Source organism: Chiloscyllium plagiosum, chromosome 10 (assembly GCF_004010195.1).
Source record: "Chiloscyllium plagiosum isolate BGI_BamShark_2017 chromosome 10, ASM401019v2, whole genome shotgun sequence".
Lineage (NCBI taxonomy): Eukaryota > Metazoa > Chordata > Chondrichthyes > Orectolobiformes > Hemiscylliidae > Chiloscyllium > Chiloscyllium plagiosum.
Genome location: NC_057719.1, coordinates 8513073 through 8526956, shown reverse-complemented (window position 1 = coordinate 8526956; position 13884 = coordinate 8513073). Strand labels below are relative to the sequence as shown.

The following is a 13884-nucleotide window of genomic DNA, read 5'->3' as shown; positions in this document are numbered from 1 at the left end:
TTGAGCCAGTTCTTTATCCAAATGGCTAGTTCTCCCTGTATTCCGTGAGATCTAACCTTGCTAATCAGTCTCCCATGGGGAACCTTGTGAACGCCTTACTGAAGTCCATATAGATCACATCTACTGCTCTGCCCTCATCAATCTTCTTTGTTACTTCTTCAAAAAACTCAATCAAGTTTGTGAGACATGATTTCCCACGCACAAAGCCATGTTGACTATCCCGAATCAGTCCTTGCCTTTCCAGATACATGTACCTCCTTTCCCTCAGGATTCCCTCCAACAACTTGCCCACCACCGATGTCAGGCTCACTGATCTATAGTTTCCTGGCTTGTCTTTACCACCCTTCTTAAACTGTGGCACCACGTTTGCCAACCTCCAGTCTTCCGGCACTTCACCTGTGACTATCGATGATACAAGTATCTCAGCAAGAGGCCCAGCAATCACTTCTCTAGCTTCCCACAGAGTTCTTGGGTACACCTGATCAGGTCCTGGGGATTTATCCACCTTTAACCATTTCAAGACATCCAGCACTTCCTCCTCTGTAATCTGGACATCTGCCTGACAATGTGGAAAATTGCCCAGCTGTTTTTAAAAAGCAGGACAAATTCAACCAGCCAATTACTGCCCCATCAGTCTACTCTCCATCATTAGTAAAGTGATGGAAGGGTTAACCAGTTTGGGTTCAACCAGTCTCACTCAGCCCCGGTCTCATTACAGCCTTGGTTCAAACATGAACAAGAGAGCTGATTTCCTGAGGTGAGGTGCAAATTACAGCCCTTGACATCAAGGCTGCATTTGACTGAGTGTGGCATCAAGCATCCCTAACAAAATTAGAATCAATGGTTCTCAGGGGGCAAGTTCTTTGCTGGTTGGAGTCATAGCTGAAGATGGTTGTGACTGTTGGAGGTCAGTTATGTCAGCTCCAGGACATCTCTGCAGGAGTTCCTTAGGGTAGTGTCCTAGGCCCAACCATCTTCAGCTGCTTCATCAATGTTCTTCACTCCATCATAAGGTCAAAGATGGAAATGTTCACTGATGATTGCACAACGTTCAGCACCATTCACGATTCCTCAGATACTGTTGGTGGTTAAATGCAGCAAGATGTGGACAATATTCAGGGTTGGGCTGGAAAGTGGCAAGTTACACACATGGCATAAGAGTTCCAGGCAATGTCCATCTCCAACAGGGGACAATCTAGCCATCACTTCTTGGATTTCAATGGTGTTACCATCATTGAACCCATCCACTAGCCCCAAACTATCAGTAAATGCTGGCCCAGATGCTCAGATCTCATGTATGAATAAAGTTATTCTTTAATAAAATGCTTCCAAGTTTATGACAGACTACCTTGTTACACCAATTTGAAAATGAAAAGACGTTTGATGCAGTTTTATGATGTTTGGCTATCAGCCACATGGCCTCTTCCTCCACCTTCGCTGACGGGCAGCACCTTGGACAGCACCACTCTCCCCCAGTAGTATAACAGACTGACCAGGTCTGCAACTTGAGAGAGAAGTCTAATGAAATAGAGAGATTGCCAGAGACTACAACAAGGAGCGTGGAACAGACACTTTAAAGCACACTGAAGATATAAACCTGCATCGGTCTGAGGTCTAATGTCTGCAACACTCACCACTGAAATAATGGCCACAGGTTCATAGAATCCCTACAATGTGGAAACAGGCCCTTCAGCCCAACAAGTCCACACCGACCCTCCACAGAAGATGCACAATTACATTACTAATGCACCTAACCTACACATCTCTGAATACTATGGGCAATTTAGCACGGGCAATTCACTTAATCTGCACATCTTTGGATTGGGGGAGGAAACTGGAGCACTGGAGGAAACCCACACAGACACGGGGAGAATGTGCAAACTCCACACAGACAGTTGCCTAAGGTTGGATTCGAACCCAGGTCTCTGGCACTGTGAGGCAACAGTGCTAACCAATGAGCCACTGTGCCACCAATAGTGACCAATAGCCAAATTGATACTTCTTGCCAGCCAGGAACGAACCTTGTCCGATGGAGAGTTGCTGGCAGATTCTTCAGTTGAACGTCGCCAGGCTGATTAATGGTTGGCAGATAGCCACAGATACAGGGGCATGGAATTGGAGCTGTCATTACCCACTCAGCTATTCCATTTAATTGGTGTTGGAATGCTCACTGCCAATTCAGGCAACTGCAGCAGTTGGTTTTTAGTTGACAAATGCATTAAAGGAAATGGAGTCAAGGCCGGTAAATGGAGTTAAGATACAGATCAGTCAGATTTGATTGAATGCTAGGACAGAGAGCTAAAGAGGCTGAATGGCCATCTCTCCTGCTATCCTTCCAGAAATTCTCTGCTTGGGAATAACGAACAAAAGCAACAGCGGCAAACAAGTTATATTGATGTCTCCGCTTTAAGATAATGAAACCTCTGAAGCTGCTTCCCAGGGTCATTCCATTATGATACTGAGCCATGTAGGGAGTTATCAGCAACAGTCCCTCTAAGCAACATAGCCCCTTCAGATGTTCTGTGCACTCCAATCGGAGTGCCCATTGTCCACTCCTGGTTTTCAGACTCCTGCCACCTCAGAGGTCCACATAACAAGGCAATATCATTCCAGGGAAGTTGGTAAAATCACCAAATGTTTGGCCAAAGGTACAGGTTTTACAAAAGGTGTATGCTGTCAGAACCCTTTAACCCATTGCTGATGAAAACCACATCCACTTCCTCCTTAAATATATTCATTGCCCTGTCATTCATCAGACTCTGGGGTATTGAATTCCATGAACCCTCCGAAAGACCTAATTCCTCCTCATCTCTGTTTCAAACCTGCTTCCTTATCTATGACTTATGACCTCTTATTCTAAATTGTCCCACATGCAGAAGCATCTGCCTTGTGTCTGCTTTGTCATTCTCATTTAGACATCCTCTCATTTTTCTAAACTCAAGACAGTAAACTACTCAATCTCTCTTCATAAGAAAAGCCCCTCATCTCCAGAACCAATCTAGTGAACCTTGTCTAAACTGCCACCCTTCTCAAGTAAGGCATGAAAGCATGAGTGAAGGCTTCCACAGTGGATGAGCTGAGACAGCAGTGAATTGGGTTGGTGTTACCGAGGTGGCATTGCTGATGGCTTGAGTGTCAGATCAGAAGCTCCCCTTGGGAAATAAATGTGAGGCGCAGAAGGTGGCTAAGTTTTGAAATTTAATTTGCGTCGTGCTGTGGAATTGGGGTGCGCAGAGGGGGGAGTGAGTTTCCATCCTCAGAGCAAGTAGGGAGTTTGCGAAAAAAAAACCCATAGCTTAATCCATTTGGCTTCACAGTGTGCGCTAATGTCTGGGACAAGCCATGTTTATCACTGGTACTAATCAGCATCTGGAGATAGGACAGATTCCTTTTGTGAAAAGCATTTGCAGCTGTGAAAATGGTCAATTTGACCAGACGTTCAGAAATTAAGCAATTGGAGAAAAAAGAAACCAATGTATTTGTGATATCTTCTGAAGATGTTTTCCTGTGTTTGCAAAACTTAGTGCTGTTTTGTGGAATTATTGCAATTCCCCTGCCAACCCCCTTTCTTGCCTCCCCCCTCCCCCCCTCCCCCAGAATGACTTGCCAAATGATGCTGTTTAATATAAAAACACTGTGCTCTCCTAACCTTTGACCTTTCTCTCTCCTGCTAACCTTTGCTCTAGCTTGCTGTTCTGTTCTCAAACTTGCCCTAAATGCAACTTACTTTAAGCATGCATTATTAACACTTGCAATAAAGATGACCCCACTTTCAGCCAATTCTTCAACCTCTGTATTGACGTACAACCAGACCGCACTCACTTTTACACACAGAAAATTTTCAAAAGTTTTTTTTTCTCTCTCTCTCTCTCATTTAAAAACAAAGTAAAATTTAAGGAGAAATTGCAGTAAATGAGAGATAAAGTCGCCTCAATTCACCAGGAAATATTTGAGTTCCCATTTACTCTCTGTAGCTGTGTACTTGGCTGGTTTTCTATGAAGAATGTGTTGAGGAGGTGAAGGGGTTAAAATATTTTGCTTTGATTTAGACTTTCCTCCCAGTTTCTGGGGGAAACAAGTCATTGTTTTTGTCAACTTTTTTAATGTTTGGGTGCCTTTGTTTCTTTTTTAAAATTGTGAAGTTTTTTTTGGATTCTGATTAACATTTTATTGAGAAAAAAAACCAAAATATTTGTGCTGATAATTTTCTTCTTTTTTTCTGTGAGGGTCAAACCACTTCAATGCGTGACAGCAGATTCCATACGGTGGGGTGGGAGGGGTGGCTGGGGGATTTTTTTTTAAAATACGTATTTATCCAGAAAATGCCCGTTTCTCCCTTTGCCGGATGGTTACCGTGGCGATCGGCCTGTTGAAGCAAATCTCTTTCACAGCTTGGATGAGGCGGTGGATCAGGGCAGATTGGATGCCTCCCACACTTCCACCCCATCGTGCACCCACCCCTTCCCCAACTCCAGCCTGTGCCTGACCTCCCCACTTCGGCCAAACGCTGTCAAACCACCTTGATATGCATCCACGTGTACCGTGTTGGTCCATTGACTCCAGTATAAACAAGACCAAATGTTTTTTACTGTCTGAATGCATCCAGAATTCTGGTTTTATATGTCATCCCTACAATGTGCGGATGACTATATTTCTCACGAACCTGTTCAGAGGGGTTCTTAAACACCTATGGAGCAGATGGAACCTCAAGGTAGAAATGTTCTTCTCGCACAAAGAACAGAAGTAGTCCACTCGGCCCTTTGAGCCCTACTCCACCATTCAATATGATTAGATTACTTACAGTGTGGAAACAGGCCCTTTGGCCCAACACGTCTGCATCGACCCTCCGAAGAGCAACCCACCCAGACCCATTCCCCTACATTTACCCTTTCACCTAACACTAAGGACAATTTAGCATGGCCAATTCACCTAACCTGCACATTTTTGGATTGTGGGAGGAAACCGGAGCACCCGGAGGAAACCCACGCAGACGCGGGGAGAATGTACAAACTCCACACAGACAGTTGCCCCAGGCGGGAATTGAACCCAGGTTTCTGGCGCTGTGAGGCAGCAGTGCTAACCACTGTGCCACCGTGCCGCCCATGGTAGAGTCTTACAGTAGCACAGGCCCTCTGATCCATGCTGTCCTAAATTAATCTAGTCCCATCTGTCAGCATTTGGCCCTTTCTATTCATATACCCAGAGTCAAGAGTGTGGTGCTGGAAAAGCACAGCAGTTCAGGCACCATCCGAGGAGCAGGAGAATCAACGTTTCAGGCATAAGCCCTTCATCATCCTGAACCGTTGATTCTCCTGCTCCTCGGATACTGCCTGACTTGCTGTGCTTTTCCAGCACCTCTCTCTCGACTCTGATCTCCAATATCCGCAGTCCTCACTTTCCCATATTCATATACCCATCCAGATGCCTTTTAAATGTTGTAGCTGTACCCACCATCGCCACTTCTTCTGACAGCTTGTTCTATACACGCACTACCCTGTGCCTGAAAAAGTTGCCCCTTAGGTCCCATTAAAATCTTTCCCCTCTCACCTTAAACCTATGCCCTGTGGTTTTGGACTCCTACCCTGAGGAAAAGACCTTGACTATTCACCCTATCCACGCCCCTCATGATTTTATAAACGTCAAGAAGTTCACCCCTCAGTCTATTCCCAATAATCTCCCTCTGCCTTAAAAATATCTAAAGCTTCTGTATCCACTGCCTTTTTGAGGAAGGGAATTCCAAATACTCACAACCCTCTGAGAGAAAAAATGGTTCCCCATCTCTGTTATAAATGTGCACCCCCTTCTCTTTTAAACTGTGACTCCTAGTTCTAGATTCTCCCACAACAGAAAACATCCTTTCAGCATCCAATCAGAAAAGTCCCCTAAGGATTGAAAAAGGCCATCTCTTTCTCATGTTTCCTAATAAGGCAATCTGCTCATTCCAGGAATTAGTCTCGTAAACCTTAGATTCCCTATAGTGCGGAAACAGGCCCTTCAGCCCAACCAGTCCAAACCGACCCTCCGAAGAGTAACCCACCCAGACCCATTTCCCTCTGACTAATTCACCTAGCGCTACAGGCAATTTAGCATCACCAATTCACCTGACCTGCACATCTTTGGACTGTGGGAGGAAACTGGAGCACCCAAAGGGAGCCCATGCAGACACGGGGAGAATGTGCAAACTCAACACAGACAGTTGCCCAAGGCAGGAATTGAACCTGGGGCCCTGGTGCTGTGAGGCAGCAGTGCTAACCACTGAACCACTGAGCCACCATGCCACCCTTCTCTGAACTTCTTCCAATGCTTTAAAGTACTACTGTAAGTCTGGTGATCAATACTATACACAGTACTCCAGACGTGGTCCTATCAATGTCCTGAAGCATAAGCTCCCTGCTCTTGGATTCAGTTACTTTTCCTCATTACTTGCCGTAACTGCATAGTAACTTCCTATGATGCAACCAGTTCAGGAATGATACAACACAACTCTGGAGCAAGTGGACTCAAACTGGGACCTCCAAGCTCAGAGGTAGGGGTGCTAACACTGCGCCATAATTACCCTGGAATTCTGGTTTTACCCTTTCGAATCCAAGACATCTACCAGGCGATACCAACATCATAAGACCTCCTTTCCTGGCCAGTCACAGTGGACTTTGTTCCCTTTCTCCCAGTCAAACTTCAAGTTTGCTTCCATATGGGATGGCTGTTTTTACATTCTTTTTCATGTGTATTTTACTTGGGCCTTTTGTCCACATTCCCCAATTCCACCTAGTCGCTGATTCCTGCCAGAATGGCGAGAAAGGAGAAAGATATGCTCAGGATTCATTGGCACCCAGTGAAATATTTTCAGCTAAAGGAGCACATGGAGATTGTGGGAAAACAAAGTTGAAGAGTTACAGTGCACACGGTTTGAAGTGGTTTCACGTAGAGGGAGCAGTTGGAACGATTTTAATGATTATTTATTTTTTTCGGGAAAAGCTGTTAAAAGTTTTTTTTTAAAAAAGAATATTTATCTTTCTCTCTCTCTCTTGCTCTCTCTATGGACTGCATGATGAAGAAGTTGCAGTTTAGGGTTTGTGAAATGTCAGTGTTAGAGTTATGTTTTTTTTCCATAGATGGGCATGTATATGCTCATTTGTTTGTATATCCCCCATCCCTTCCTTACAGCTAAAAGCTCTAACGCTGGCAGAACGCTACGTCCCACCTTTACCTGGACATGGCAACTTTTATACACGTTCATTCCTGTCATTTTCATCCCCCACATAGTGCACTCATAGGGTGGAATCTGAAAAAAAAAGCATTTTAAAACAGACCATTTCCCTTCCCTTCACACCACCCCCTCCTCACCCACCCACTCACTCCTTCATCTCCTCCACCACCTCCCCACCTCCCCCCAAAACTTTTAGCAGCGTTGACAAAAATGTACAGTATCAGTCGTCCAGTCTTTCAAAGTCAGAATAGGAAAAGACATTTAAAAACAAAAGAGGATTTAATTTAAAAAGGAAAATATATATCAGCGTAAAAGATTTTGAAAAATAAAGGAAAGTGTTAGATTTGTAGATATTTAACAAGCAAAAAGAGATGTTCGAGATTAAACAATGTACAGTCTTTTTTTTGTAATACCTAAAATATTTTAAAAACGGACGACAGCAGTAAAGAATAATCTATTAGTACAGAGTTACTTTTCATGTTGTGTGGTGTGGATGTATATGTGATGTTGCCTCCCCTTGTGATCATTTTGTCAACGAGCAACTTTTTTTGCTAAGTACAAACACAACAACAATATAGAAATCTTGTCCAAAAGCATCTTACACAACTTTCTTTTTTATAAATTCTTTCTTCATGCCAAAATCATGCGGGCAATTTGTTGATGTAAGTTGATGAAGAATTACATGGTATATATTTTTTCTGTAAATGTATATATATAAAACCATATATATATATATGTGTGTATATATATATATATCCTCTCTTCTTTCTTGGATGTACTGTAGGCCGGATTGCTTTTTTTTTAGTGTGTGTGTGTGTTAATTTCATTTATAATAAAAAAAACTCTGATTCATTTTCCTCTATAACTGCTTATGTTAAGTGTGTGTTGAATCTTGATGTTTAAACTGTAATGTTTAGTGTCAAGTTTTTTTACTTTTGATTTGCTGTGCTCTGAGGAAGTTTAAGGGCTGTGCTTTCCTTTCAGCTATTGCATCTCTGTGTGGTGTGACTTTGGTTTGGTTTTACTTTGGCCGGAGAGAAACGTGCGTATGTGTGGAAGATCGAGCATGTCTCTCGTCTCTAACTTGCTTCTTTCTCCTTCAATCCTAGGAGGTGAATTAGTTTTCCCTGTAGTGACAGAAGAGGCCTTAGCAATCCCTCCTCTCGCCACTCGTGCACCCTTCATCTCCCTCCTCCCTACCTTCCGTCCCCTTCTCACCATTATTGAGAACACCAAAGATTCCCTGTCCATGATCCCTGAGGTGGGGTTACCTTGCCTGTCGGAGCAGGACCACGGTGATTGTGATGCTGGCTTGGTGATATCTGGTTATGGCTCAGGGGAGGCACTTGACTCTAATCTACCCCCTACTGATGATGAAGATTTTCACACCACCTTGTCCTTGGTAACAGATAAGACCTTGTCCACATCGGCCTTTGAAGGTGGCTACAAAGCGCACGCACCCAAGTGGGAGTACAAGGACTTTAGACCTAGCAAAGCGTCTGAATCCGGTAGGACTGCTACCACGGCCTCTCCCCCTGAGCTGCTCAGTTCCGCAGTCTCCGCGCCACCCGGAAAGTTGCCCAAAGTGCCCGCGGGCAAGTTGAACACGCGTGAGCAGAAGCCCTACCCCGGCTTGGTGTTGGTTCCCCTGCCCACCGCGTACGAGGTAGACAGTACAAAGCTGAAGAGTCCCCTAGTCACCTCACCCATGTTCCGTAATGTACCCACAGCCAACCCCACGGAGCCGGGAGTGCGCCGGGGCCCTGGGGCCTCAGAGGTGGTGCGGGAATCCAGCAGCACGACCGGGATGGTGGTGGGGATTGTGGCGGCAGCAGCTCTCTGCATCCTGATCCTCCTCTATGCCATGTACAAGTACCGCAACAGAGATGAAGGCTCCTACCGGGTGGACGAGACTCGCAATTATATCAGCAACTCCGCACAGACCAACGGCTCTGTTGTCAAGGAGAAACAGCAGAGCGCTAAAGGCAGCAGTAAGAAGCACAAAAACAAGGATAAAGAGTATTATGTGTAGAGCGGACAAAAGAAAACAAACTAACAAAAGAGGGGAAGGAGAATTGAACAACAATATGACACAAAAAAGGAGACACAATCAAAAATATATATTATACAGAAATATATATATATATATGTGAATTCTGACAGTGCAAATCTGCCACTCAACTTAGATTTTAAACACACAATAAATGAAAAGATAAACTCTTTTGGGGAAATGAAAGTACAAACTCCAAATACAACTTGGATATGCACTGTGTCAAACAAAAAGACAATGAACTTGCAGAGTGATGCTGTACCTGCTTTAAGACAATAAACACACACAGACACACACATGCACACACACGGAGCTGTCACAGAGAGCAGAGTGTTGTATTCTGGTGAATGAACCTCCAGCTAGAGAATACATCCACGGCCTCCTCGGTTTTTAATCCTGGATGCGACTGTTAAGACTTTGTGACATTTCACATTTTCTCGAGATTCTTCTTTTGATCTGGTTGTAAAAGCTGTGTACTGAATTTTGTCTTTTTATTTTGAAAAAAAAACACCTTTTCTTGCTCTTTGCCGTGTGGAGCATGTAATTGCGACCTATGTGTAGATAGTGACCAGCTAATTATGTGGACCTTGGGAGAGATGGAGTTATGTGTGGGTTTGGGGGGGTGGAGGTGGAGGTTGGGAAAGAGGGGAGATGTGGGGATTGTTGGCTGTGTGTATGTGTGTGTGTGTGCGCGTGTGTGCGTGTATGTCTACGGTCAGATTCTGTCTCCCCCCCCAAGCCTCCCCCACCAGCCCCACTCCCTCTATTGCCTCCTCCTCCTCTTGGAAAACGGGACTTTTGGCCGTTCAACTTTGTATCGTTTCTACATCTCAAATTGTGGTGTCCTCCTTATGATTTGCTGTCCGCAATAAAAGTTGTACTTAGGTATATGAACATTGAACAAACAAGAGACAGATGAAGAACAGAGACAAAAGCGGGAGACATACACAGATCAAACAGGTCTGTGCCAATCTTCAACTGAGGTGACCACCTTGCTGTTTAAGAGCTGTTAATTGTACAACATATTACTCTTAGACTGTGCTAGTTAGAAAACAGCTAATTAAAAACCATAGCTGTGGTTCTGAGTTTCAGTAAATGACTGTGGTGCATGCACATTCAAAAGAAAAAATAAAATTAACCACATCATATACAATATGGTGTTCAGTTTTGATGAGAAAGAAGTATGTTCGCTGGCCAAACGTAACATGATGAGTTTTAATTTTATTGATTTAGTTTGGTTAATGTGTGCTTTATCTGTCTGTCTGTCTCTCTCTCTCTCTCCTTCTCTCTGTCATCACTTTTACTGGATTTCAAGGGGAAATGCTGTTTAAGGTCACTCAAGCATTCATCCTAATTATATATAAATATATATTTAAAAAAATACAAACCTGAAAGGTATGCATTTTCAAATCATTCAAATCATCACAACTGTGTCAAGGAATAAAAACACAATTTGTTTACATAATTTTATTACATTATTATATAGCTGTGTACTTTGTAGTTAGAACTGTTGTACATACATTTTCAGTTTAAACTTTTTGGGTATTTGTATAGCTCCAAACTTTTGCAAAGTTTTTTTTTGCAATAACTTTCCCGTGGAGACCTGAGGGTGAATGTGGTTTAGATGAGAACCCTGGTGCAAAGGTGTAATGTTTTTTTTTTATTTTGTAAAGAAGCTGACACAATTGTTATCATCTAGGTATAGAATTTCTGCTCTGTCTCCCTCTCTGTCTCTCTCCCCGCCCCCTCCCCACCTTCGCTAGTATTTCTAAGTCGCATGAATATTTTCTCTTTAGAAACAGTGGTCATCATTAAATACATGGTTAGCATTCTCGATCCACCTGGGGTTTCTTTTGCTATACATTGTTTGTCGAGTGCGACTCTACTTTCACACAAAGTGCGGGTGAGTTCTGTAGGGTATCCAAGCACTTGTTGGTCAACTTAATAAATATATAAAAGAAACACAAAAATATTTATACCTCAATGTCTATTGTTAACGATTGTGCTGTGGATTTGCTTCTTGGTATTTACTTCACTCTTTTTTACCGTGAAAACCTGGACTTGGAAAATCTGTATGTGGGCTTTATATCATATTTTATATTATTTTTGTTCCACATCAATGTGAAAATTTTGATTGGGTTTTTTGAGTTAATGTGATGTTTCTTCATACATCTCTCATCTTCTTTGCTTTTGTTGTATTTCTGTTATATAAACAATATGCTTAGCAATAAAATGTTCTTCTCAAAGCTGATGAATGTTGATCTACCTTTTCCTCTGGAGTCAGAAGCTGTTTTTCAACATTCAGAACCTCTTCTGGCAAAACATTACCAATCAAACGTTCTTTATTCCCTTCCTCCCCTATAATCATTGGCGATCTCTACAGTGGCAACACAAGCTGAGCATCATTGGGCACTTAGCTACAAAATCATAGGCAAAAAAGTGGTGGATGACAGCGACTGGGGCAGGGGAATCATAGAGTCATACAGCACAGAAACAGACCCCTTGGTCCAACTAGTCCATGTCAATCAGGTTTCCCAAACTAAACTAGTCCCACCTCCCTGCATTTGGTCCATATCCCTCCAAACATTTCCTATTCATGAACTTATCCAAATTTCTTTCGAACGTTGGGGCGGGATGGTGGCACAGTGATTAGCACTGTTGCCTCACAGCACCAGGGACCTGGGTTTGATTCCAGCCTCAGGTGACTCTCTGTGTAGAGTTTGCATGTTCTCCCTATGGCTGTGTGGGTTTCCTCCCACAGTTCAAAGATGTGCAGGTTAGGGTGAATTGGCCACGCTAAATTGCCCAGAGTGATAGGTGCATGAGTCAGGGGAATGGGTGTGGGTGGGTGTCTCTTTGGAGGGTCAGTTTCCACACTGTAGGGATTTTATTATTGTAACTGCACCTGCATCTATCGCTTCCTCTGGAAGTTCATTCCACACATAAATCACTCTCTGTATAAAAACATTTTCCCTGAGGTCCCACCGCTGCCATTTCTGCTGATCAAGTCCAACGATGCAGCTCGCTAAAATGCTGTTTCGATCCCTGCTGTATTTCTGTTTATATTCGTGGGCGGCACAGTGACACAGTGGTTAGCACTGCTGCCTCACAGCGCCAGAGACCCGGGTTCAATTCCCACCTCAGGCTCCACTGTGTGGAGTTTGCACGTTCTCCCCATATCTGCGTGGGTTTCCTCCGGGTGCTCCGATTTCCTCCCACAGTCCAAAGATGTGCAGGTCAGGTGAATTGGCCATGCTAAATTGCCTGTAGTGTTAGGTAAGGAGTAAATGTAGGGGTAGAGGTATGGATGGGTTGCGCTTCAGTGGGTCGGTGTGGACTTGTTGGGCCGTAGAGCCTGTTTCCACATTGTAATCTAATCTAATCTGTCCTTTTTAAATCTTTCTCCTCTCACCTTACAATTAAGCCCCCTAGTTTTGAACTCCTCCACCCTAGGGAAAAGAGCCTTGTCATCCACCTTATCTATACCCTTTATGATTTTATAAACCTCCGTAAGGTCACCTCTAAATCTCCTATGCTGCAGTGAAAAAAGCCCCAGCCTATCCAGTCTATTTTTATACCTCCATTCTCTGCAACATCCTGGTAAATCTCTTCTGAACCATCTCCAGTTTAATATAACAGGGCGACCAGGACTACAGTAGAAACTCAAATACTGGAAAGATCACACAGTATTGCTGGGCTGGTCAAGCTGAAGTGGGTTTCACACTGCCTGCCCTTTGAATATAGGGTGCTAACCTCAGCTAAAAGAAGTGAGAGACCAGCAGAGTTGCTGACAAAACAAAATATTTAATGTGATTGCGTAATGCTGGCTTGCCAAAAGAAGATTTGCCTTTCACAAGCATAACATGTCCCAGGACACATGACGGTTATCATGTAGGAAATGCTGCAACCAATCTACATCCACCCCTGAACACCTGTGTGATAATGACTGGATAATCTGCTTCTAAGGATACAAAAATAAAACAAATAATACTGGAGAAACTCAGCACATCTGGTGGCATCTGTGGAGAGAGAAACAGTTAACATTTCGGATCCAGTTTGTTTTGAATACTCTAATAAGTCAGAAAGTCAGAATGATAAAAAACATCATTTATTGTTGAACACCAAAATAGGACCTCTATTCATGGTGTGCATAGGCTAATCCCCACCTGGAATAGACAGACCCGTCCCTGAATCTGGTCTCCTTTTTTGTCCAGAAGAGCTCTTATGTACAACTGAACGTTTTTTTTCCCCCATCACCAAATCACTGTGTTTTTTTTTCTTTCTTCTATTGAGCACCACCAGCATTATTCCACGTTTCCAAGTGAATAATTTAAATGCAACACCCATTACAGGCAATGCAAAGCATTGAATGTGAGGGAACTGCATCTGCTTTGTATAATTTACTAACCAACCTGTTCAGAGCTATTATTACACACTACTGGAGCAGGTGGGACTTGTCGAGAGGTATGCACATTGCCACTCTTCCTTCTTTTTCATACCCAGATGTGCTTTTATACACATCTTTTCCCCATCACCAAATCACCATGACTTTTTTGTAGCTATTAACCACCACCAGTAAAACATCAGTGTCGCCAATTACAGGTCATTCTGCTATAACATGCGTTTC

General features: G+C 43.4%; 1 protein-coding gene across 44 annotated transcripts in view; it reads left to right on the top strand.

Annotated features, from left to right (window-relative positions):
- Nucleotides 1-11710, top strand: part of nrxn3a (neurexin 3a) — a 2002176-nt gene extending 1990466 nt beyond the window's left edge. For 9 of the 44 annotated variants that reach the window (XM_043696995.1, XM_043696993.1, XM_043696990.1 and 6 more), the window contains one exon: nt 8317-11691. In XM_043696995.1, coding sequence (XP_043552930.1) covers nt 8317-9239 — 923 coding nt within the window. In that variant the 3' untranslated portion in view covers nt 9240-11691. Of the gene's footprint in view, nt 1-7164; nt 7870-8316 lie in introns of all 44 variants that reach the window. The other 35 variants (XM_043697030.1, XM_043696996.1, XM_043696994.1 and 32 more) reach the window with 20 other exon arrangements.
- Nucleotides 11711-13884: the final 2174 nt, after the last annotated feature.